Consider the following 27,332-nt stretch of genomic DNA (forward strand, 5'->3'; position numbering starts at 1 on the left):
TACCTCGTTCATGTTTTCATTATGCTTTCAAACTAGCCCACGGGCCAGATCATGTTTCAAAAAACAGGGGTGGCGGAGGATGTTAACAGATGTCTCCAACAGAGTGAGGACCGCCATTTCCTGAGGCTAAGGAGAGGTTCCTGCATCACATCTCTCCTGGGGATTGGGTCCTGGTCCACAACCACAGACGAAGGAGCTGGAACTCGCCGAGGTGGCTCGGGCCGTACCAGGTTCTACTCACCACGCAGACAGCGATCTGAGAGGACTTCGTGGATCCATGCAAGCCATTGCCGACGGGTCCAAGCAGCAGAGGACGGTCCACCAGGGGATCGCCAAGGATGCAGCTGAACCAGAAAGCTCAGAGGCCAAAGCCATGAGCTGCCACAACTGTCCTCTCCTCTGACGAGGAATCGGAGGAAAAATGACCTTGCTGGTCACCTCCTCACAAGATGCACCACACACGAACACACACCTGCACACACTGCAACTAACATTGAACATAACTGATTTCAAACAACGCGACATTGAAGTTGCGATCTAGAAGAGAAGACGCCTTGCATTTCCCCAATGACATTCTATTGCCCAAAAGAGAAGGGTCACCTAAATGACTGTTGGATACACTGTGAACAAGAGTGACCTTGACAGCCACCGCCACACTCTCCTCTCCTCTGATGAGCAATCGGAGACTGACCTTGCCGGTCACCTCCTTCTTGTGGTTGTGGTATGACAACACACACCTGCACACACTGGAACCTACATTAAACATTCAGAGACGCACACATGGAAGCTATGTTCCATAGGACATCACATGCGATTATTCACAACAAGAGTGAATGAACTTTGAAATAATCTGAAAAATATCATATTTGTTTACAAAAGTTACAATGGTTGAAACATGAGTTGATAATTAGGGCCCGAGCACTGGCGGTGCGAGGCCCTATTGAAACTCGAAGGATTATTATTCTCCTTCTCCTTCTTCTCCTTTACTCCAAACAAATGCCTTTTAGGCGGCCTGAACATCGATGAAAACGGATGAAACTTTGCAGATACGTCAGTCCCGGTGAAAAATTTGATAATTCATGGGTGACGGAAATGGGCGTGGCAAAACGGCTCAAGAGCGCCCCCTGGAAAGTTTAAAATGGCGAGCCCCACCTTTCAGTTTGATGTAGGCTAACGAAATTCGGTGGGCATATGTATTTCATCGAGCCACACTTAAATGTCTCTTGGAGCTATACCCAACATGCAACAGGAAGTCCGCCATTTTGCTCTTAATGTGCCATTTTGTCCTTGTTTTGACCATTTCCATGCCTCGTACTTCGACGAACTCCTCCTACAGATTTCATCCGATCAACTTCATATCGGGTCAGCTTCATCTTAAGACCTTTGTGATCAAAAGTTATCAAAAAAATTGAGTTTTCACCAAACACCCTTGCCGTGGCGCCCTGCCAAAGTTTGACATTTCGCCATAAAACACGAAGTCCTCATAACTCCTCCATACATTATCCAATTTGTCCGATATATCTCACGCTTCATGACGGTTCTGTCCTGAACACATCTATGTGTCAGTATTGCGTCATACTTATAGCGCCACCTATTGGTGAAACAGGAAGTCCTCATAACTCCTCCATACATTATCCAATTTGTCCGATATATCTCACGCTTCATGACGGTTCTGTCCTGAACACATCTATGTGTCAGTATTGCGTCATACTTATAGCGCCACCTATTGGTGAAACAGGAAGTCCTCATAACTCCTCCATACATTATCCAATTTGTCCGATATATCTCACGCTTCATGACGGTTCTGTCCTGAACACATCTATGTGTCAGTATTGCGTCATACTTATAGCGCCACCTATTGGTGAAACAGGAAGTCCTCATAACTCCTCCATACATTATCCAATTTGTCCGATATATCTCACGCTTCATGACGGTTCTGTCCTGAACACATCTATGTGTCAGTATTGCGTCATACTTATAGCGCCACCTATTGGTGAAACAGGAAGTCCTCATAACTCCTCCATACATTATCCAATTTGTCCGATATATCTCACGCTTCATGACGGTTCTGTCCTGAACACATCTATGTGTCAGTATTGCGTCATACTTATAGCGCCACCTATTGGTGAAACAGGAAGTACTCATAACTCCTCCATACATTATCCAATTTGTCCGATATATCTCACGCTTCATGACGGTTCTGTCCTGAACACATCTATGTGTCAGTATTGCGTCATACTTATAGCGCCACCTATTGGTGAAACAGGAAGTCCTCATAACTCCTCCATACATTATCCAATTTGTCCGATATATCTCACGCTTCATGACGGTTCTGTCCTGAACACATCTATGTGTCAGTATTGCGTCATACTTATAGCGCCACCTATTGGTGAAACAGGAAGTCCTCATAACTCCTCCATACATTATCCAATTTGTCCGATATATCTCACGCTTCATGACGGTTCTGTCCTGAACACATCTATGTGTCAGTATTGCGTCATACTTATAGCGCCACCTATTGGTGAAACAGGAAGTCCTCATAACTCCTGCATACATCATCCGATTTGCACCAAATTGCTGACGCTTCATGAAGGTGGCCTTCTGAACCCATCTATGTGTCGGTATTGAGTCACACTTACAGCGCCACCTACTGGTGAAACAGGAAGTCCTCATAACTCCTACATACGTTATCCGATTTACTCAACATTTCTCACGCTTCATCAAGGTACCGTCCTGAACACATCTATGCTTCGGTATTGAGTCACGCCTAGAGCGCCACCTACTGGTGACAGGAAGTTTCTCTCAGTACTGCACACCGATATAGCACAGCCTTTAACGGCGCAGCACCCCGACACGCATGGGGTGCGAGGGCCCGCTCACTGCTGCTCGCAGCCCTAGTTAAGTTTGGGTTTTTCCTCTAAATTGACCAAGAGGTTTTTTGCCCTCCTTACACTGCTAACCATTTATCTTTTTGCCCTATTCAAAAATTTCAATCAAGGGTTTTTGGTGAATGGTTGTCCACTCTTAGACTATACATGTTTTTGTTTTTACCTTGTTTCCTGTCAAATTTCTGAAACAAGGAGTTTTAAAGCGTAATTTGCATTTTTGTTCTTGCTCCACCTAGTGGAGAGATTACTTCCTTTCCACATGTATAGCATAGAGTTTTTGAAATTTGTGTTTATAATTGATTTTTTTTTTTTTTTTTTTTTTGATTATGCTTATTTTATATCTGATGTATATTTTGTGGCTGTTTTCAGCCACAGATGAGGGAGTTGTCATGGAATTTAACACACAGTCTCAAGACTATTCAGATTCATGTCTTTTCTATTCATCAAGTCCCCTGAAAACCCCTAGGTTTCAATCTCCCTTTATAATTATAAACACCCAACCCTCCCTTTTGTAATTGTAAACAGACTCCTCTGCCTCGCTCTTCATCCCTTCTTTGTTCAAGTCAGAAAGGCCACACCTTGTCCTTCCTGCCCTGACTCAGACCTTTGTCTATATTCAAAGTATATTCAAAGTGAGTTTTCATCCCCCGCCCACTGGGTGATATCCGACTCAGCCAATCAAATGACACCTATACTACCTCGTTGGTTTGAAGCAATATAAGGAGCAGTTTTGGCGATCTGACTTTCACTTCTCTGATAGAATCACTCTGTGTTTTTACTATTGAAGTCCGTTTGCAACCGTATTGTTTCTTAATAAACCTGACTGAACATCTTTTTAAGCGAACCCAGGCTTTGGCAAATACTTTCATTTTTAAGCAACTACACTACACTGCTGTTTATGAATGAGACGAGCGGAGAGGAGAAGACTGACGTGAGTGAACTGAGTTGAGAGAGAGAGGAGAGGAGGGGCTGTGTGGGCACTGCAGCGCGTGTGTGTGTTTCAACTATGGATGAATAGAACAATAGGTTTCAACTGGCTGTTGGAGCGAGAAAGCGCATTGAACACCCAACGAATCTATGATGAAAAAAGTGTTGCCAACTATTTTTAACCGACATGCGCAGCGCGGTCAAAATATTCTCGGCTGTTCACCGATGACATCCCTAATGCAAATTATTTTTTTCAACTCTCGTCCCAAATTTGTCCCGAAATGGTTTTACATCCTCCCCGATTCTATTTTTTATCGGCCCCGGGACGATGGAACATCCTTAAGATCGAGCCCTGCTTCTATCTGTTCATTCATCACTGCCTTCCTACCATCACATGCTCAACACTACAGCAGCCATTACTCAGAAGCTACAGATTGTCTGCAAATTCAAAGATGCTTGCTTTGATGAACAAAGCAGCCGTATCACTTGCAATTGAGTCTGGGTTTAGGTACGGCACATTCAAAAATATAATCAAGATTGATGTACTGTCTGTATATAGCCTTGTCTGACACATACTAGTAAATACAGTATTGGCAAATGTGTTTGACATTCATACAGGGATGTAGCTACTGTTGGTTAGTGAGTTAGTTACCTCAGGTGATGAAAAACCTAAATACTCCCAGTCCCACGTTCCACCTGCAAAACTGAAAAAGAGAAGAAACATTTTTTTTAAACCCTGAACCAAAAGTGTGTGTGTGTGTGTGTATATATATATATATATATATATATATATATATATATATATGTATATGTAAGCTTCCAAATAGATGTGTGTGTGTGTGTTTGGGTCCCACCTGCGGCGGGGGGCCTCTGGGGAGTCATTGGGGGCCACCCCTCGGGCCACCGAGGCCAGGAACTCCTGCCTCTTCTGCTGGACCAGGCAGGCGGCCCGGATGATCTTGTGGCGGGGGGTGCGGAGGTAGGGCCGGTTGACTTTCTGAGCGAGGTCCTCCGTCACCATCTCCAGGTCCGTCTGTGGAGGACAAACCACCCATAGACCGGCTGATCCACCAATATCAAGCATCGATTACGTATTCATATGACATACACTTCCAGGCATTGAAGCCCCACATGGGGCTCTCTGCTGGTCTCTGCTGTCGGGTACATATTGAGTAGTTTGCCTCCGTGTGCTCGGGGATCATCTGAGGGGGTCATCTTTCGGGACCCACCGTCGGAAACGTCTCTTAATGAAGGCCTGTCAGGAATCCCCTTCCTCTGCCTGCACCAGGACCCACCTGCATGAGCTCAAAGATCTCCTTCTTGGTGCTTTTGGGCTCCAGGAAGAAGCCGTAGGGGTAAGAGCACTTGAGGATGCGCCGCGTCTTGAGGAGCTCCAGCACTGCGTCCTCGATGAAGGTGGTGTCAGGCGGGCCTCCCTCCCCTGGTGTGATGACATCACGGGAAATAGCGGTTTTAACTTGATTTTCTGACCGGAGATCAGAGATTAAGAGAATAGAACACGTGACCCTTTTAGCCAGTCTTTCTATCTACTATTACATCACTGAAAGTGTGTGTAAGTTGGTCACTATGCGTGTGTGTGTCCACTCACTTCCACTCAGAGCTCTGCTCAGATGTTCCATCTTCTCTTTGGCTGTTTTCAACAGACGCTGCTCCAGCTAGGCGCAAGAGGAGAGAGGCAGCATCGCAGTCAGGCTATAGCTCCAGGGTTAACGCGGCTGCACACAGCGCTGGCCTAGTCCTGCTGACCTGGTACTGTAGCCGTGTTCATGGTTCTGGCCTAGCCCTGCTCACCTGGCATCTGTGTTCATGGTTCTGGCCTAGCCCTGCTCACCTGGTAGCTGTGTTCATGGTTCTGGCCTAGCCCTGCTCACCTGGTAGCTGTGTTCATGGTTCTGGCCTAGCCCTGCTCACCTGGTAGCTGTGTTCATGGTTCTGGCCTAGCCCTGCTCACCTGGTAGCTGTGTTCATGGTTCTGGCCTAGCCCTGCTCACCTGGTAGCTGTGTTCATGGTTCTGGCCTAGCCCTGCTCACCTGGTAGCTGTTTTCATGGTTCTGGCCTAGCCCTGCTCACCTGGTAGCTGTGTTCATGGTTCTGGCCTAGCCCTGCTCACCTGGTAGCTGTGTTCATGGTTCTGGCCTAGCCCTGCTCACCTGGTAGCTGTGTTCATGGTTCTGGCCTAGCCCTGCTCACCTGGTAGCTGTGTTCATGGTTCTGGCCTAGCCCTGCTCACCTGGTAGCTGTGTTCATGGTTCTGGCCTAGCCCTGCTCACCTGGTAGCTGTGTTCATGGTTCTGGCCTAGCCCTGCTCACCTGGTATCCGTGTTCATGGTTCTTGAAGCGGGTGTAGTAGTGCATAAAGCGGTCGAGTTCCTGGAAGCTCTGATGTTTTTTTTCAGCCTGCAGGAACAAAACAGTGAATAGTGTTAGTGCACACGGAGCATGCTCCCTCTCCTCTCTCTCTTTCTCCCAGCAGCCTAGGGCTGGCCAATATCTCCAATTAATTTGATTAATTCGCGCCTTGGTTTTTGAACGATGAGAAAACCGCCTAAATTGCAAAATTGAGATTAGTGCCTCCTCTGCTGTCACAATCACTCAAATGCCAGCGCCAGCAATTCTCTCAGGGCACAGTTAAAAATCTAGGTTTTGTCCCCCCCACACTTTTCTAATCTCTCAAATCATATTTCCCTTTGCCTGCCTCTCTCCGACTGCTCAACTGTTGACTTCGCGTTGACGCAAGAAAACTTTCTCTCACTGCAAGGTAACAAGACCTGGAATGGATTTTCAGAGAGGTGGCCATTCTCATGCAAGGAAAGCGGAATGGATTCATTTTCGCGATGTGACTCGTCTCTGTAACAGTTCTCCATTTGGGCCATTTTCATTAGTCCACCCTGTAGTGGGACATCTAAACCTACATAAATTGATGATAGGTCTACTTGAATGTTTCCACTGTTTAATACGTCTGCCCCAGAACACGGCGCAGGTGTCGGTGGCGTGTTCGTTAATTTGTTCGTTCGTTGGTTCTTTAGCAGGCTTTTGCAAAAACTACCAGACCGATTTTCATGAAAGTCGGTGGAAGCGAGTATCATGGTCCAATCACGGGGCGGGTCCACGAGCCACTCAGACACAGCCCACCATTCACCTCCCTTTTTTTTTATAAACATAATTTTTATTTGGGTATATTAACAGGTACAAAATAGAGAAATCCAAAGATACATTTCCTTCTTTTTAAATAAACAACCCACCCACCCACTTGAACACAAAGAACACGCACCTAGGTATACAGAAATGTATACAAAATTCAATTGTGCATCCAGCTGTGCAGATAACCCTAATAAGGGTCATGACACTGAAGGAAGTGGCGGATCTGGGAATACCGAAACAAGCTGGACCAAGGAAGGCCACATTTGTGTGATAAGTCATCAAAGCTTGAAAATACAGTTTTGTACATATCCTTAAATGTAGAAATGCCTTATCTTTGCCAAAAAGAGAATGCAGAGTGCAATTTAGCTGGGAGGAAAAGGTGATTATTGCATATAGGACTTATGTTAAGAAAATGTTTGAACCCAAAGTTATTTCTAAATTGAAACCATATCTTTATAGTATTGATGACAATTGGGTTGTCAGTAAAGTGTTAAACAGAAAGCTGAAGACTATAAGTGACCAGGGCTGTAAGACAAGTTGAGAGGCAAGATGTAGCTTCAAGGTGACACCGGTCTGTGTCTGGGGTATGCAGCTAATATATGATTTTTTGAATATTAGCGGCACAATAATAGTAGCAAAGATTTGGAAGAGCCACCCTGTAGTTTTCATCTCTGTAGTAGTTCTATATTGTACGTACTCTTATCATTCCATATAAATGAAGTGAAGGCTTTATCAGAAGATTTGGGAAGTTAAAACGGAATATATTGAAACAGACAGAGGAATTGTGGGGGCACATTCATTTTTATACAATTCAGTCTCCCTGCTAAGGACGAGTCAAGTGTTTTCCATTTTATCAAGTATAATTCGACTTTCTCCAATAGGGGAGAAAAGTTTTTTCTGATAAAGGCTGTGCAGGTCTCTTGTGATATTAATGCCCAATTATTTAAAGCCATTTCTAGACACTTGGGATGGTAAGGTATTATCCTGAATTTGAAGAGCCAAGTTATTAACAGGGTAGTGTTCACTTTTACTAAAATTCAATTTATATTCAGACAATCTGCCAAATCTCTTTAAGGTGTGAATAATATGTGTATTCAAAACGGGGTCAGATACATATAATAAATCATGTGCGTACAAAGATAATCTATGCTCCACTCCTCCTCTATGAATTCCATTTATTAATGGCAGTGATTTAAGTGTAATAGATAAGGGCTGTATGTCTAAGGCAAATAACAGTGGACTGATTGGACAACCCTGGCGGGTCACCCTTGATAGTTGGAAATACTGTGACTGCTTACTACAGAGGCTTTGGGAGAGGTGTATAAAAGTTTAACCCATTAAATAAAATTAGGACCATACCCAAATGTTTTTAGACATGCAAATAAAATTCCCATTCAACCCTATCGAAAGCTTTCTCTGCGTTTCTCTGCTTTCTCTGCCACCTCTGGTACCTCACTGGACGCAGGAGAGTTAATACTATCTAAAAGCCGACGGATATTTGTAAATGAATGTCGCCAAAGAATGAAGCCGGTTTGGTCGACAGAGATCACATCATGCATTGTGGTTTCTAGGCGTAAGGCAAGAGCTATGGCCAGCTTCCATTCATTTTTTGGACTAGAGCGAAAAATTCCCCCAGTTCATTGTCAATGGGGAGGACTGATATCTAGACATGGGAAGGTCACAGAGACAGGGTTTGGACTGGCATAACGCTCTCGACCTAACAAATGCAGCAACACCATGGGTGGAGGTCTGTGCTCTCCGACCACCATTTTGAGTTCTCTCTCAAACTAACTGGTCAGTCTTATAAAGAAAACTATTTTTGAACTAGAAATGGTGCTGAGAGAGCACAGACCTCCGCCCCTGAATGGATTTCGTAGCACTGTGCACACCAAAATTAAATGGGTTCTAAATTGGCCCATGCTACACCCCTCCACCGAGTTTCATGAAAAGCAGTCTGGTAGTTTTTGCGTAATCATAGTCCAAATAATGAATGGAATAGAATGGGCAGTCTGGGTGTGTTTGGGCGGCCCGTGGACCCGACCCGTGATTCAGTTCTGCTCCAAAATTTAAGAGGTTATAAGTTGGCCCATGCTACACCCCTCCACCGAGTTTCATGAAAATCAGTCTGGTAGTTTTTGCATAATCCAGGCAAAATTAATGGAGGTGAATGGTCACATTTGGGCGGCCCGTGGACCCTAACCGTACGTCGGATCCTATCCAAAATTTGTGTTTTAAGTTGGACCATGTTACACCCTTCCACCGAATTTTGTGAGAATCGGTCCAGTAGCTTTAGAGCAATCCTTCTAACAAATGCACACACACACCCACGCCACCAAATACATAACCTCTCGCCCCGCGCTGTCGCAGAGCTAACGAGGCGAGGGGGAGAGAGGAGTGATGGGGTGGGAACATTGCTACAGCTTGAATGGGAACCATGACCCCCTGATCCTGGTTACCGTTGATGGAAGTGGATGGTTAGAGGATTTTCTGTGTGTGTGTGTGTGTGTTATGGCAGTGCTACCTCCACAGTCATGTCTTTGGTCTGCTCCTCCACCTGCTGGATGACCTCATACCGCGTGCAGCGGTAGTATCCTCCCGTAGACGAGCTGTGCTTCTTCCATTCCTCCAGGCAGATCCAGCAGAAGTCATACTTGCACTGCACCCACCCACACACCCACCCACACACGCACACACACACGCGCACACACACACACACACAGACGGTAATCAGACACACACTACTGGAACAGAACTACTGGAACGCACATCATCAGTTTACGGGACACAGTTACACAGAGCAGAAAAAAACAATGTCAGCATGATACAGCAAAACGCCTTATCGGTCACAGTGACAGCGTTCCATGTTGCGGGGGTTGGGTAAACTCAGCAGAGTCTTTCTGTTGCCGACCACTAGACAGAACACTGCCACTGGACAACCTCCACCTGGAGCTGACCCACAGGGCTGTAGAACAGCAAAACTACACTGTGAAACACACTAACTGCTGCTCTATTACAGAGTACAGGAAAATCAATAGAGAGAGAGAGAGAGAGGGGGGGGAGAGGGGGAGACAGACAGACAGTGAGAGGGAGAGAGAGAGAGAGAGAGAAAGAAGGGGACGAGAGACGGACGGGCAGAGAGAGAACAAGAGGGAGAGAGAGAGAGAGAGTGAGTGAAAGGGCCAAGCCAAGAATGATATCCCTTGGCAACAGCGAGTCCCGTCTTCCCAGGCAACAGAGGGGAAAGCCATTTTTCCCTGGGTAATGACGGGGTCAGGCGCCGCTCTGCCGTCCCCAGCCTGCTCCCCCCAGCGCACGCCCGCCTCCTCGCCGGTGACCGGGCAGGGTGGCCCATCACCGGGGGGAGGGGGGGGTGGGGGGTGCAGCCGGCAGCCTTAGAACAGCTGCCTGACAGGCGGCCACAGTGGCTTCCTCCAGCAGAGCCATTCGTCTCAGTCGACCTAACAGCCCCTGACAGATGGATACAGGATACGGCGAGGGCACCCATCGCTCTCGGTGTCGTTGGGAAATTACACCGGAGGAGTGAGAGGCCAGCCTGTCACCGCCATAACACGGGGTGATTGAGGATGCGGCGAGGAATGAGAGAGATGTGGGTCATTCAGTTTGATATAAAAAGTAAAAAAGTTTTTGAATGAGAAAATGTCCAAATGATTAGACTGGGTTTAAATGACGGGGTTGTATTCAAAATTGACGCTTTGATCGGTCTTTCACGGCGATGGCTAAAAAAAAAGAGGCGCGATGTCGGTAAAGGGAGTTTCAGAGCAGCCTCGGTGCGGTGGAGGAGCCAACTCTATCCCTGGAAAACGAAAACACCGTCTAAGAGAGCTGCCCTATTTCCTTTGAGCGTAACCAAAGAGCTTTTTCCAGATATGAGAAGACTCTATTAACATTCCTGCCTGGAGATGACTAGCAACGGAAGCCTGCTGTGCTGTCAAAGCAGGGCTGTACAGTGCGACATATATGTCGCACGTGCTAGTGGAAAAATGGGCAGTGCTATGACTTATTTTGCATACTAGCACACGTGCTACCGGCTGTTTTGTTGCCATTTGTTTTTCAGTTGTAGTCCTTTTGTCCTTCCCTCACCATAGAATTGCCTGTTCACCAAACACCATTTCCCACAATGCAGTGGGTCCATTTCACAACTTCCGCTTAAGGAACGCTTTAAGTTGAGCAGGTGAGCTAGGCTCAAAGATGAAGCGCTTTTTTCTGCCGCTCGAGAAAGATGGCAAACGAGCTCGCCAGGAAGAAAGGGATGGAAGAGAAGAACCCAGCATCATAACTGTTCCAGCTGAAACAGAAAAAGACGTTACCACTAAAGAGAAAACATACAAGTACAACCCAGAGTGGAAAAAAGACTTCCCTTGGCTAATCTTCGACGAAGCGAAAGGGCTATTGTTTTGTTCGTACTGTAAGGAAACTTCGAAAAAGAGCGACAACAGTCCTTATGTTGTAGGCAATAACATTTTTAAACGAGATAACGTTAGCAAACACAACACTTCTCACCGTCATCTTTTGGCCAGAGATGCATTCAATGCTAAACAAAAACCGAACCGGGCTGGTACTGTCTCTAAACTACTCAATGCTGGGCTCACCAGAGCAGACGAGGCTGCTCTCCGTGAAGTAAAGATGAAGATGAATGTTGCTTATTGCATCGCAAAAGAAGAACTTCCTTTTACAAAGTTTAGGCCTTTAATTTCACTATGCAAAAAGAATGGAGCAGATATCACGCCATCCTATGACAACCATGTTCGTTGTGGAGAGATGGTTCAGACCATAGCAGAACAAATGAAGTCCAACCTGGCTGAGGAAATCAAACAAAACCACTATGTCTCTGTCATGATCGACGGTGACACAGATGCCTCTAACAAGGAGTGTGAGATGGTGTACGTGCGTCTCATCCAAAACGGAAAACCAGCCAATATGCTGGTCGGACAGCAGGAGCTAGAACACGGCCATGCAGTAGGTGAGTAGCCCCACTATATATATATTTTTTATTATGAGACGGCGACAATAAGGCTAAGGGTCCAGAATTAGCGCCAGTCGCCAGACAAAAGCAAGTGTGTGTGCTTGCCTGTATGTATGTGTACACAGAGACACTGTAGAGCTCACACAGAGACACTGTAGAGCTCACACAGAGACACTGTAGAGCTCACACAGAGACATGAGACACTGTAGAGCTCACACAGAGACACTGTAGAGCTCACACATAGACACTGTAGAGCTCACACAGAGACACTGTAGAGCTCACACAGAGACACTGTAGAGCTCACACAGAGACATGAGACACTGTAGAGCTCACACAGAGACATGAGACACTGTAGAGCTGTGACATGTTTCACACAGTTTCATAAGCAATTTATGTGTTTAATGGTTTTTATGTACATTTTGCACATTTATGTAAAAGATATATATACACTTAAATGGGAGCAAATAAATGTTTTTCTCTGAAAACGCAAGGTTGTTTGGGTGTGCTTTGTATGCATTCGTATGGTTTAAGTTGTCCACAGACTAGCTTTACTATGTAATGTTATGGCTGTGGGTCGCAACTCCTCACAATCAGACCAACTCCAGATGTTTTTGCAAGTGCCTTTGGTCAGGGACACTGACAGGAATATCCTAACATGCATGTCTTTGGTGTTGGGTGGAAACCGGAGCACCCGGAGGAAACCCACGCAAGCACAGGGAGAACATGCAACTCCACACAGAAAGGACCTGAGACAAGCGGGATTCGAACCCACAACCTTCTCTCAACCTTCACCCACCCTTTGAGGCAACCACAAAGTCACTCACTACCCCAAATATCCTTTGCTAGTGTGTATAAGTGATGAAATGCATTACTTATTGTTTTTAGAGGTGATAACGGACATTTTAAAATTGTGCAAAAAAAATTTGGCCTGTGCTACAAACTTTTGGCCTGTGCTAAAAGATTTTGGCCTGTGCTACAAATTTTTTACCTCTGTAGCACCAGTGCTAGGAGCTAAAAAAGTTAACGTACAGCCCTGCAAAGGCAATCTTACTGTGGACAAGATAATTCTTCACTGCTTATATACATATTTCATTAGAGGTCAAACAAATTGACTCATCTTCTGTGTGTGTGTGAGTGTGTGTGTGACATCTATAGAATATATCTATATATCTATTCAGCCCGGTGGCGTTACAACCTCGGAGCCGGGCGACCTCGACAGCAGCAGCAGCAGAGGCAGTGGGGGAGAATGGCGATGGCGTTTCCGCCGTCCTGGGTGTCATTACACATTCATATCGTTTCTATTTTTGTGTGCGGCCCCTAGAATCCGCCGTGCTCGAGTCAGAAGCAAAGATGTTACTGCGCCTAGTCACAACTCTACGGGGTGTTCTTTCCACCTAGATCATTTAGTGAGGGCCCTGAAAACAACATCTCCAAAATGACCTACAAAATGTCTTCAAAGCCGGGGTACTGCAGAGATGGGGCATGCTTTATATCTAAGATGCTAAGGGAAGCACTGCTTCAGGGTAAATTAGCATGAAGCTAATCCCCATCTAAATATAAGTCTTAATTGTTACACAAGTAAACACAGCACCGATAGTAGATTAGGATCTAGGGGAGTGGAGCTGGAGCTGGTAGAATCTGTCTTACCTTGGCACACTGCGTGTGGTTGCGACCCTACCTTGGCACACTGCATGTGGTTGCGACCCTACCTTGGTACACTGCATGTGGTTGCGACCCTACCTTGGCACACTGCATGTGGTTGCGACCCTACCTTGGCACACTGCATGTGGTTGCGACCCTACCTTGGCACACTGCATGTGGTTGCGACCCTACCTTGGCACACTGCATGTGGTTGCGACCCTACCTTGGCACACTGCATGTGGTTGCGACCCTACCTTGGCACACTGCATGTGGTTGCGACTCTACCTTGGCACACTGCATGTGGTTGCAGCCCTCGTTCTTCTGAATGGGAGATCTGCAGTTGGCGCAGGCCTTGGAGTTAGACAGTAACCACAAGCAGTTGGCCGCATCTTCATACGCCTCACTCACACCAGCCACTTCAGAGGACAACAACACAATAAAATTAAAATGGCTACAAACACAATACCATAACACACCGCTCCTGCAAGAGGTAAACAGTGTGTTTCTCTACGGCGTTAGGAATTGAAACACAACTAAATGTGCCGTTTCATTAGAACGTCAGGTTGAGATGGCGGCCACTCACGTTCCTCTGGCTTCATCTCCGTAACTTTCTGCAGCCACATCTTCGATGTCTCGCAGTCGCACGGTTCGTGGGCGTCACCCTGGCACTCCCTGGAACACACACAGGCCGACGAGGAACGCGCTTCAAACCCCCGATTTGGCTCAAAGTGGAAATGGGGTCCATCATTCTGCTTGGCACATGCCTTTGTTAGGGATAGCTAGGGATGCACAATACAGTTGTGTCAAAACTGATGAGAGTATTTTCTTACTTGGACCGGAAGATGTTGAGCACTGATGTTTGTATGTTTGTTGCACAATATACGAGTTAGAGGCCTATTTTATGTGAGAGATGGACTATTCTTGATGAATAGCAGCATTTCGGCATTTTCTGAAGTCAATTCTACTTCGCCTCTCCCCCATAATTTACAAGGCAGCGCTGAATAAAGTATTGATTTTTTGCGCCGGAAAACTATAAATCACCGGACAGATGCCGAGTAACGAGCACTTGTATCTGCCCGACAGCGAGTACTGTGGACGCCATCGGCGCGCCCCTAAATTTAGTAAACATGAAGTAGGCATGAACAGATGCAGCGCCAAGAAGACGCCGTGTGATCCCTTGGAACGGAACACTGTTTTGTCTCCGGATATAGCCTGAATTTAAAAAGCAACACAAAAAAACGAGGGGGCAATGCAGTGATCAGTGGGACCCGGGGGGGGGGGGGGGGGGAGGTGGGGGGGTGACACAGGAGGGGAACCAGGAGAGCTGTTCTGCTGGGCGAATGGCCTGTTCTAATTACAGCCTGTTCTGGGAGGGCACAGAAGGCTCAGCCGCGGGGGCCTGGACCCTCTCTCCCCATTAGCCCGCCAAGCTAGCCAACACGCAGAGAGGGAACAGATCTACACACATGTAGGCATGCGCGCACACATTAAACAGGCGCGCACAAACACACACGCGCGCACGCAGAGTCACAGGGGCGCAAACACACAAGCGCAAACACACAAGCGTGATGTCATGGCCGAACGTGCGCACACCCACACACACAGACTGATTCTGAAAACACTGAGATGTAGGCCTTCGCCTGTTTCACACCTGATGAGCAGCTCTATATCATCTGGACCCGGAGACGCCCCCTGCCTCCCATAACGTCCCTTCATGTAAAGACCGCTACGGAGCTATATGTACTGACCAGCAGATGTAGTATCCCTCTGGTACAAACAAGGGGGTTTCATATGGAACTGAAGTGACTTAGCACTGACCAGCAGAAGAGGTGTCCCTTTCCGCAGTCGACAGCAGGGGCCCTGAGCAGAGGGAAGCTGAGAGGATCGGAGGAGCTGTTGCCAGGGCCCTGGGTGGACAGACGCACCGCCCGCTCACATCCGGCTCTGGGGCACCAGCGGATGGCCGGGTTGTTCTCCACAAACGCCTGGGGACCGCAGGGAAAAAAGACGCGCACTGTAGTTGAGAGCTGTTATGCGCACAAGTTTATTCCATCTTGTTGACGTCCATCCTCGTTGTATTTGTCTCGCTTGCCACAGCCTGAACAAATAGCACAGCCTGCGGTTTCCTTCGCTGAAAAGAAAGAATATGTCAGACGTGAGACATTTTTATGTGGGCGGCTTTAGACCTGAGGAGTGACAAGATAAGTTGTAGTTGTGTGTCAGGGACAGCCGGACGTTCCCAACATCTTTAACACTGGCTTGATTTCCAACTGGTGACAGATTCCCCCCAGAATGCATCGTTGGGATCTTTCCCGCCAGAGCCTGTCATTGAGTGCTAGGCAGGATCCTTGGCCGCCATCGCGCCCGTTCAGTCACTTATCAAGCCCTGACCCAGAACAGTCGAGGAGAGAACGACGACAGGATGACATCCACCCTGTCACCCGGGGAGGGTTGATGCTTCCATGGCAACCCGGGGACAGGCTGGGATATGCCTGAAAACCTGTCACTCACAGACACGTTGAGATGGAGCGCCAATGTAAACGTCGCCCAGGAGAAACCCACGAGACTCTGGCCACTCCATCATACTGGAACAGATTGTCAAATGCTTGAGCAGCATTCAGGCTTTTCCTTGCCTATATAACTGTGAGTTTTTTTTTTTGGTCTACTAAAACAACAATGTGAAACTATCCATCTGGAAACCCTGGCACTTGATCTTACCCAATTCAATGAAAAGAATGGATCAGTCTGAAAAAGTGACAACCGTGAGGCGAAGAACACACATCAGCTGCTTTCACATATGTTTAAATTGTCTGGAATTGTCTGCCTAAAGCACAGTAGCACTGTTATCTCTTGCCAGTTAGCTTTTATATACACTAGTTTCAGCTGAAATGTATTCATCTGGATATAGGCCACCACTGTTTGTGCCCTGACATCTTTCATCAGTTATATTGGGACTGGGCTGCCTAGGCTGTAAAAAAAAAACACACAACACTTACTTCCGTTCAATGATTTGACTGCAAAAATAGGACCTTGTCTGAACTAAATGAGTCTCTATTTTTCCTGCAGGTGTCTGGATGCCCGCCTGCCTGCCCAGCGGTCGGAGAGGCATGTCTACCTTGATGTCGAACTGAAGGTATCGTTTGTCCATCTCCCTGGAGACCACGCTCTCGATGACCTCCACCGGGACCAGCTGGAAGCAGTCGTAGGCCGGGCAGAAGATGTTGTGTGCCTCCCCCTCCTGGATCTTCAAGTTTAGGAACCTGAACAACACACACACACGCACGCAGCACGCACACACGCACACAATTTCCCCTTTGCTGCATAAAGAAATGGACTAGTCTTGTATGAAACGAGTTAAATGCTTATCCTTGCACACACAAACAGTTTACATATTTCCCCTTTGCTGCATAAAGAAATGGACTAGTCTTGTATGAAACGAATGCTTTTCCTTGTTGAATGAAACCGTATGCAAATCAAAAAAACCTAACAAACAAACTCACCCTTCCCAGCATGCCCGGCAGAACTCGTGACCACATGGCATGTCGACAGGTTCCTCAAACATGGAGATGGTGCACAGGCAGATACCGCACTGTAACACACATACACAAAGGCACGCGCGCGCGCGCACGCACACATGCACGCACACACGCACACACACACACGCACAAAGAACAGATCTAAGAACCACAAGAGATCATGGACTCTGGCAATGATGACGTTTACAAAGACAGCTTCAACTGATCCTTTCTTTGACGAGAAACTCCCACAGGCTATATGAGTTCAGCGTCTCAACACTGACACTACAGCAACGTCTCGTTAACAAAGACAAGTCATTCTAACAAAGAATGATAGTGAAGAGACTAAGGCAGCCTCGGTAGCACACACTAAGAGGCTTTGTGGTCAGAGGCTGAACAGGAACAATACACACATAACCCCTTTGGAACTCAACAATCCACATATTGATCGTTGAACAGGGTGATTGTGATACCATCAACTGTACCCTTCAGAGGCCTTTTCAGTGGACCAAATCAATTGGTACAGTGAGTTTCAAGTCTAGCATTCTCCATACTACTATACAACCAACCAACCAACACTTCCTCTATACAGAACTGATCAGATCAAACTGGGTGTCAGCAGCTGTAAATCTGGTTGCTAACATGTCACGGTGGTCGTGTTGTAGGAGTAATCTCACAAAACTGCTCATCTGAGACAACAGCCCTGCAGGAGTGGCCTACAGTCACTGGTTCATCTCCTGTCATCCTTCCAGCGACAACCACAAAACCATCCACACCACAGCACACCTGTTTTGACAGGAAATCTTGTTATTACATTCTGGTGTCGTGTGTGTGTGTGTGGGGGGGGTGAAGGAACAAGCCTCCAACTGAAGCCAACGTCCTTCAAAATGTGTGATCACAAGACTCACTAAGTTTACAACCCTTGCAGTGACGGCGTATGTGACAGAGTTATGGGCAGGGTGGCCCATTATGGGACCTGGAGCAAGCCCTCCTATGATGGGAGATACTATAGGGTGTCATAGAATGACATATAGAAGTGACGGGGTGACAGAACAGCGCCACAGGATATCACAGCAGGTGAGAGACATACGGTGACATTGGGCTCCTAATGTCTCACCAGGGGCGTGTCCTCTTCCCCGGGGGTCAGGCTGATCTCGTCGGGGGAGGTGATGGACGAGCGGTTGGTGCGTGGCGTCCGGGGGGAGGGCAGGGTGTCCCAGGCGTTGTACCCGCTGGGCGGAGGGTTGTGCATCTGTACCCCCGAGCGCTGGCAGCAGTCCTCGGCGTTAGACATCCAGGCCTCCAGGAGCTTCTCTCTGTCCCAGTCTGCACCGCCAGAGACAACAACATGACCGCTGTCCCCAACCCCCTTGGGGGATCCACAAAGTCGCCATTCTTCGCGACGGCATATTTTCGTGCGGATGCTTTGCCGTTCCCGCAGAAAGTCATCTGGGGCGTGTGAGGTAGAGGCCCGGCTAGCGGGGATGTGTCTGGTCTGGCTTGTGTTCATGTGCGCGCGTGTGTGTGTGTGTGTGTGTGCGTGTGTGTGTCCTGGCGTGCTACCGTACCGTGAGCGCGGAGCAGAGCCTCGGCAGTGAAGAGCGGGGCCTGCAGCATGTCCGCCGTCTCCACAATCAGCATGTCCTTCAGACGACGCAGCTCCTGAGGACGCAGGCCCTCGTAAAGCTGGGAGACACAAGACAGGGGGAGGAGGGGGGAGAGAGAGAGAATTGAGAGGGAGAATGAGAGAGAATATGAGATAAAGAGAGAGAGAGAGAGCAAGAGAGAGGAAGAGAACAAGATGTTCAACCAAAAGACAGAAAGGTATTCATGACTGTTCTGGGGAGATAGAGCATAGATAGCACGGAGATGATGAGTCACATGCTGACAGTGGAATGAACTGTGGATGATCTGTGTGTGTGCGTGTGTGTGTGCGTGCGTGCGTCAGCTGATTCAAACAACGAGAACCGTTGACTGCATTCACAGAAAAAGGCCATTCAAACACAGGGGCGAGCTAAGCGCAACACCCACGCAGGGGCGGCTGGCAGCGCCTCATGGGCAGCTCGCACACTCTTCCGTTCCGTCAACGTATAGCGGAAGGCGTGTCTGCTGCACGCAACAACAACCAAATCCCACCTTGCAATTACGTCTTTCTCCGTCAAGGCATCTGATTGGTCAGCAGCTCCAACAACACATCTGAAAGTTGAACATTGCTCAACTTTCGACTCTAGCAACGCAACGCACCGGGACGACAACGGAACCAGAATGCCGTTCGGCTGCAGCCATTGAAAGTGAATGGCATCCGTCAATGTTGACGCATCAAACGGAAGCGTGTGAGCGGCCCGTTACTGGCACGACAACATCAGATTGTTTCACAATGAAAAGAAGATGACTGATGACTGTGTATTATTATTTTGTATGGTGATTCATGGCATGTGCGCTACGCGTGGGGAGACAGAGAGGAAGAGCAGGAAGGCGGGTTGGGAGAGGAAGAGGTGGGGGGGGGGGGGCGTGGAGGCAGGTGGCCGGTCGAGGCCCCTCCGACGCACCTCTCTGCGGTCCAGCGCGGCGTACTCGGCCTCGATGCCCTCGGCCTCGGGGGCCAGGGAGAAGACCATCTGGGACTCCAGGCTGAGGGCCAGCTCCTTGTGGTGCTGCTTCTCCGCGCAGTCGCACGGCGTCTCCCGGCCCTCGTTCTCCGCAAAGAGGTCCGCCTCCCTCTGGACCAGGAGCTGCTCGGGAGGCCGCCACGGGGACAGGGGAGGAGAGATTAGTTAGAGGAGAATCCATAGGGCGGATAATCCTCAGTGCGAAGGCGGCACCCAGAGAGAGAGAGAGAGCTTCTATCCTCTTTACTTGGGTTAGCTGACGCCAGGCTCGTGGTCTTTCGCATGAATCCACGTGCAGGTGTAGGGCTGCGCGATTATGACAAAAGATGATAATTGCGATTATTTGATTCCAAATGGTAATTGCGATTAATAATTGTGATTAATATTTAATATTTAATATTAATATATAATAACCAAAATGCTCCAAAATCACGGATGTTGATCCCTTTCTTGCTACTAACTCACTGACCTTGTTTTCGCTCATTTTTTCACTACTCACGGCTGCAGGTACTCGTGACACTTGTCTTGACCTACTGCTATCTGTCTTGCGCACAGCGCACTCAGCGGGAACGCATGTGATTGGTCAGACTGCATAAGAGCCTGTGATTCGTCCGTGTAGTCCTAGCACACTCAATTCAAAGCAAAATTATTAAATCACATAAATTGCGTCCTTTTGCGATTAGTTAATTGCGGAGGTCATTATCGCGATTTCGATTAATTCACGAATAATTGTGCAGCCCTACGCAGGTGAGAGATAGGAGAGAGCTGAGTATCAAGATGCCCTCGCCGGGTCCCCTTATCAACACACATGGAGAGGAGGAGGGGCATTATTACTAGGGCTGTGCAATAAAACTGATACAGCGATACATCACAATATTTTGTTCCGCGATGCTGTATTGATTTTCTGCGGTACAGTATTGACACAGTATTTTTTTTAACTTTTTTTTTTAAACTTCGTTTTAAACGTTCCCGACTGAAAATATACAGAGCAACAAAGGGAATATATATATAGACATAGAAAATTATGGATAGAATTCAGCCAGAAATATATAACTCATGTTTTACCTGGATTTCAAATGTGCGGGGGATGGAGTTGTATTTTCAGCTGTATTTACAATTTTTCTGTAAATTATGTAGAATATCACAATGTATCGCAATATGTAGTGTATGTATCATATATACCACAGTGTATTGTGATACGTATTGTATTGTGACCTATGTATCGTGAGGTCCTTGCCAATACTCAGTCCTAATTATTACCGAGAATTGAGAGATACCATCTCTCACCTCTATAGAGGAAGATAAGATAAGGAAAAACTTTATTGTCCATTAAATGTACATGTAAGGGAAATGTGTCTTTGGCTCTGGCAACACAGTATAAAAGCAGACAATAAAAAACAACCAAAGTGCATAAAAGACATAAGGTACTTTTCTAGCAGCAGCAAAGTTCTTGGGCTTTGGCAGGGTGACTTATTGCATTACAGTATGTCCCAGTTTAGGATGGTTACAGCAGAGAGCACAAGTGATTTCTTATATCCATTCTTCATGGCTAGTGGAACATTGAGTGTCCTGCCAACAGCAGTAATGATTGCTTGAGTGATGAGGATGGGTGGGGTCATTATAGATCTGGGTTGCTACATACAGTATTATAGTATTAAGATTTCTCCTCTGCCCAAAAAGAGTAATTGCCTACATTACCTATTGATCACCTTTACACCGAAGAAGGAAGCAAGTCACAAGCACTGATATCTCACCTCTACACAGAAAAGCGAAGGAGGCCACGACAGAGTATCGAGATCTCACCTCCACACAGATCTTCATCCCCGAGGCTGCGGCATAGTGCAAACAGGTGTTCTTCTTGTTATCCGTGGCGTTGACGTCGGCGCTCTCGTACTCGCCCTGGTCCAGCCGGGCACCGGTCCACCTCAGGACGGTCTGGAGGCACTCGGCCCGCCTCTGCTCGTCGTCGTAGGGCCGGGCCAGGCGCGGCTGCAGCGCCCCCTCCGACGCCAGGATGTGGGGGCCCATGCAGATGAGGTGCAGCGCGGTTTCGTTGTGCAAGTTGCGCTTGTTGGGGTTGCCGTCCTTGCTGCAGAGAAAGGACCTGTGGGAGACAAGGGGGGGGGCAGGGTTGCGTCTTAACCCAAAGCTCGTTTCACACTCGTTTCAAAACCATAAACTAACCATTGCACAATAAACTAACCATTTTCAAACCGGGTGAAAAGTGAGGGGGTGCTGAGAAGTACCCTGCTTGTTTAAAATGTGTGGCCAATACTGTTGATTTCTTACTGTGAAGAAAATCCCTCATCCTATGCATCTGGCATTCAGGAAATGTACTCAAACGTACAAGCATTTCATCGACATTGCTGCCCTGTCATACCGCTAGTTCGAGAGAATGGTAGAGAGAGAGATATTTGCTCTCTGTGCTCAGTGTGTGTAGCATTCCTGAGTGTGTCTAGCAGATGGTTCTGTGGAGGGCCAGATGGGCTAACGCAGACCCACAGAGCTGCCTGGGACACTGGAGCAGAAGACTGGGGGAGTGGTCTACTGGAACGCATGCAATCTATACCAGGCCCCTGAAAGGCGTTGTATAGTCAACCGCTGCAACAAAAGTAAAGAAAAATTGTGCTATAAAATAAAAATCATGCCTTTTCTGGAAAATGTTTGTCATGAATAAGCTACAGAAGAGGATCTTGTTTTGAATATGAAACCTACTATGCTAGTCAAGCGTCCCTCTCTCTTCTCTGACCGTTCAGCACAGTGAAACAATCGTCAAAACAGTGCTAGATCAGTCAAGTAAAATAAACACTAGTATTCCACAGGTCATTTCTGGGCTAGAGCTGACTGAGGTCATAATCTCTACATACTACATACAGGCACATGTAGTCCGGACATGCATGACATGTACATGATCTAGGAAGCGACGCGCAACAGCACGCATGTGACCTCCGAGACGTGCGCGTCCTCACCTGAGCAGGCGCGTCATGGCATGCCGCGCGGCGTAGTGCAGGGGAGTGTTGTGTTGGTAGGGCTCGCCGTACGAGGTGTTAGGGTCCAGCGCCTCCTTGAACTGGGGGTTGCTCTCGTACAGCTGGCAGGCCAGACCCTCGTCGCCGTTGATCAGCGCCTTGCGGAACTTGGTGGCCGTGTTCCCCATCGCTCCGCTCCGCTCGGCTCAGTCACAAGCTGTAGCCCAGGCAGCGGTCAACAGGTCCACGTCCAGGCCAGCAGCATTGTGCAGTATCCTACGGTTGGGGGGGGGGGGAAGAGACCTGGAGAGTTAGAGATGATAGATTTGATACCTTAAAGAAAGCAGCATTAGGTTGTATCGGCTGTCGATTATCCGGCAAAAGGTGGAGGGCTGACTGAAAAATGATGGCAAAAAAAAAGAAGCAAACTGACCTTTTCTTTCAAGTCTTCCTCGCCTTATTTTTTCAAATGGACACCACAAACCATAGTCTGAGAATCACTAGAAAACCACCCCACTACTTAGCTGCTACCACTCGATCAGAAATCACCTCAACTCCCTAAAACAGGACCAACATACTGTTAGAGGCGTAGCCTAGCTGAGAGGAGAAGCTGCTATGCCTGGTCCCATTCCACACATACACCTGGTTTTCGGCTATTTTGCGAGAGACTCTCAACATGCCATCAAAGCTCATGGGGGGAGAGGGACAAGGCTTCCGCTGGCCTCGCTGGGGGCTTCCGCTCCTGCCTGCCAACTGCCACCACCCCCCTGCTGGAACCTGGGACAGTGGAGGGGCCGAAGTAGGCGTACATCACGCCCAGACTAAGAGCGACACGCAGAGTTCAGCATATCGCTTCCACCGTAGCCATATGTCACTATGGTCAGTGCGGCAGGGATGGTCCTGTGCCACTGGCAGAGCTACTGCTCAACACGGAGATATAAATATTGTGGTTCTGATTCGATCTCTGTGCTGCCTGTCTGTGCACTCCCTCTTGACCACAACGTGTCTGCTATGCTGCTTTGTCTTTCCTTTAAAAATGGATACAACAGAGCTCAGCAATAGTGAGGTTGGACGTAGAATAACAGCACAACAGCTTATTAAACCTTTTCCACAAACAGCTGCAGAGTGTAGGCTGGCTGGCTGGACTCTACTATTATGCTAATAATCATCACTGCCAGTTGGCTACCGCACTGTCAATCATGGAGATAAAAACCAGGTGTCTAACCTTACTGTATTTTTGCAACAGTGAGGTGATGGCAGTGAGTCCATTGCAAAACGCTGGCTGTTGGAGTAAAGCAGCATGTTGTGAACACTCGACTAGCAATGCAGTTATAATCAAGAGCAAATTGAAAGTCGCCCTTTCCCTAATGGGCGTGGTGGCGTGGTAGCCATCTATGGACATCTTAGTTCACTGAACAGCCATCAGCCTAGCATATGGGGAGACATGCTATCTTCCACTACGATCATGATGACTGCTTATCGTATTCATACTGCTGTATGAGTGCTTGGAGTATGCTATGTAAACACTGGCATGAAAGCCGGGGATATGTAAATCTTCACGTTGTGTGGTGTCAGCTTGTTTGCTGCCCTACAGGTTTTGTTCCTCTCTACAAGAGCTGCAGTCATGATAGGTATTCACCCACTATTTCTGCCAGCTTACAGTGTCTTTCTATCTTAGCTAGCTGTAGGAACAAACCATGTAAAGACTTGAAAATGGGTCAAGCTGGGCACCCAGCTGATAGCTGGGTATCAAGGTATAGCTAGCCCTCTTATTTCTAGATCTAGCTTGAAACGGACTGAGTTTGCTGCCTATCTTAGTGTTTCTGCACTAGCTAATGTGGGTTAATTTGGATTACTGTTAATTTCTGTCAATGTATTTTATAATAGCTAACTTTTTACCTAGCTGACAATCAAGCTAGCGAGCTACGTTACCTTTAGCTATAGCATCTGTGCCATGGTTGTCAAATCAGCTAGCTACAGGTGCAGCTAGCGTCGGAACGGCTCTCTCACCAGACAATGATGCACACAAACACTTGTGGCTGTAGATGGCTACCTAGCTGGAACGTTAGCTAGTCAGCTAACGCTGTTTAATAAGGCCAAGTGAGCTAGCTAGCTAACTAACGTTATTATTTGTTTACCGGTTGGTTATCTAGTATAGTTAGCTGGCTAGTTAGCCAAATAAAACCATTAATGAGTTAGCTGGCATGAGTTAAATTGGCAAACGTTAGCTTGGTTAACTTGATGAACTGGACTTACAAAGGCAAATGTCAGCGGTTCTGCTAACGTTAAGAAGGTAGTTCTTCTCCCGTGGCTGATGACAACTCTGTAGTTGTCTAACGTGAGCTAAACGAGTTGTCCCTTCCTTTGTTGGACGAAAGCAGCTAGCAGGATGACCATAGACAGGATGGCTAATATCCCATCATATCCCCGTGTTGTTGTTGCTGTCCTGTGTCTGTGTTGGCAGTGCTTGCTCGATGACAAATTCGATTCATTTTCACGTGGTTGGCGGGTGATCTTTTTAGCTCATCACGTTAGTCCGAGAGTGATATAACTCCGCCCAGGTAGTGAACCAGTTATTATAAATCGAGAATACCTTATTGGTGACGCCACGTTCAGTCTAGCAGCTGCACGTTAACGAGGGTCATGCAACTAAACATCAATGTGTCTTCTAAACCATTCTTTCTTTCTCTCTTTTTTTTTTACCATTACGCTCTTCATTCTATGCATCAACTTATTCTCGGCCAATGCTTAACCATAAATAGTATAGTTTAATTCATCCAACACACTCACGCACACACCCGATTGTGTAATTAGCCAGTTTGATTTGCACAACTGTGGGTTGAAATGCTGCAATATTCAGACTAGTTCTGCCTGATTGATTCTACTCTCAACGGACGGGTGGGTGGATAGTGGACGGGCAGACCATGCACTTCACCGCCTAGCCACCAGAGAGCGCTGCGCGGGATTGAAACGGCCATCGTCGCGTGGGAAGGTCACAGAGATATGCGGTTTCCGACCTGTCAATCACGCGGAGGATAATAACCAATAAGGTTACTAGCTTGTCACGCATTGTGTTCATAGATTAGACGTTTGAAGAAAATGGTTCTGAAAAAAATACAGAAAACCGGCCTGCAGGCTGCTCTACCATAATGTTATAATGTAATTGTAATTAGCCCGTAGCTAGTAGTTAACAGATCATTCTCAAAGGCGTATTCTCTATGAATGGATACTACTAACTTACCCACCCCGCTTTACATGTTCAGTAAAACTCCTCGGTTTGTCCTGATTAATTTTAATCTGGAGTTTGTGAGGTGTCTGCCTTCCGCATAGATTGCCACCTAGCTAGCATCAACTCGTATGTTGTCACCTGGTCGGTCGAAATCCAAATCTTATGGATATATCCTCGTGTAGAGTAGTTCAGGTTCTGTAGAACTCTCTTACACAAAGTAGTGCCATTTGACAATAACATACAGCAATACTGTCAGGAATCATTGAGAGAATCATCAGGCATGTACTGTTCAGTAGAGTTTGTGGGACAGCAACCGTAACTAGTTTCTTGTCTTTGAAATCGAAAGTTTAACATGTTTTTTGAATGATTTTTCACGGTGCCCACCCACATCCATTGTATGACCAAAACTGTGGTAGAGCAATTATCAGACTTTCTCAAAAGTGCTAGTTTTGTCAACGTTTTGATCTGAACCATTGTATATGATCATAAGTAACCTTAAAACAGGGCTAAACATGCATTTTCCCTTTACTACTCCTTTAATTGATTGATCAGACCACGGGTACAGTGCATGAATATTAAAGCTACATCTTACCTACAGTCAGATCGATAGTTGGTTTTTCATGTGTTGAAACAGAGTTGTGTTTCTTCAGTTTTGGGTGCTGTGCATCTCTGCAGAGTTGCTGTATGGGTTACGGTTTTAACCACAGATATTTGATAGACAGACAGACAGACAGACAGACAGACAGACAGACAGACAGACAGATAGACAGATAGATAGATAGATAGATAGATAGATAGATAGATAGATATACCACACCATTCCTACGGGCACTGTGCACGTTTGTCAAATGCAGAATACAATTCTGTTGGAATAGGAGTGTCATTACAAAGTTGTACCACTAGATGGTGGAGTACACAAATGATGAAGCCAACGTTGAACGTTTTGACGGTGGATACAAAGCTGAAGGTGAACAAACTCCAAACTCGAAGTCCTGGTCCATGGAAGTGTTTAATTATCAAATCTTGTTATGTTGCATTGTAGCCTAGCTATATCATACAAGATACCTCACATTTTACAGTTCACAAACATTCTATCAATGAGCTTCAATAAATAAGTTACATTTGTAAACAAAACTTCAATGGCAGATAGGCTACTGTATACAATAGGCTACATTATACATTAATATTGGTTCCACTGAAGATTTAATATCAGCACAACCCAATGGGAGTATAATGCTTTGGCACTTTAAGAAAAGCACACACAATTCTCATTTAAAAATCAGAGTGGGCAAGGTACAGTAGGTAGCACATTTAGATTATGTCAGACTGACTTGGAAAGCCAAAACAAACAAAGGCATTAAAGGGGAGGTCGGGGACAGATTTTCAAAACTGTAGGCTAATGCATGT

General features: G+C 46.9%; 1 protein-coding gene across 2 annotated transcripts in view; it reads right to left on the reverse strand.

Moving 5' to 3' along the window:
- The window catches only part of LOC311314043 (ankyrin repeat and IBR domain-containing protein 1-like), a gene marked incomplete at both ends in the record, with an annotated part of 30,992 nt that extends 8,108 nt beyond the window's left edge, over positions 1-22,884 (reverse strand). For both annotated transcript variants that reach the window (XM_084444333.1, XM_084444334.1), the window contains 16 exons: positions 4,468-4,519; positions 4,670-4,848; positions 5,111-5,256; positions 5,425-5,491; positions 6,148-6,234; positions 9,500-9,634; positions 13,889-14,019; positions 14,187-14,271; positions 15,418-15,588; positions 16,719-16,863; positions 17,104-17,192; positions 18,236-18,444; positions 18,687-18,804; positions 19,668-19,850; positions 21,531-21,831; positions 22,697-22,884. In XM_084444333.1, coding sequence (XP_084300459.1) covers positions 4,468-4,519; positions 4,670-4,848; positions 5,111-5,256; positions 5,425-5,491; positions 6,148-6,234; positions 9,500-9,634; positions 13,889-14,019; positions 14,187-14,271; positions 15,418-15,588; positions 16,719-16,863; positions 17,104-17,192; positions 18,236-18,444; positions 18,687-18,804; positions 19,668-19,850; positions 21,531-21,831; positions 22,697-22,884 — 2,286 coding nt within the window. The remainder of the gene's footprint in view (positions 1-4,467; positions 4,520-4,669; positions 4,849-5,110; positions 5,257-5,424; positions 5,492-6,147; positions 6,235-9,499; positions 9,635-13,888; positions 14,020-14,186; positions 14,272-15,417; positions 15,589-16,718; positions 16,864-17,103; positions 17,193-18,235; positions 18,445-18,686; positions 18,805-19,667; positions 19,851-21,530; positions 21,832-22,696) is intronic.
- Positions 22,885-27,332: the final 4,448 nt, after the last annotated feature.

Source organism: Borostomias antarcticus (genome assembly GCF_949987555.1).
Source record: "Borostomias antarcticus genome assembly, chromosome: 10".
Classification (NCBI taxonomy): Eukaryota; Metazoa; Chordata; class Actinopteri; order Stomiiformes; family Stomiidae; genus Borostomias; species Borostomias antarcticus.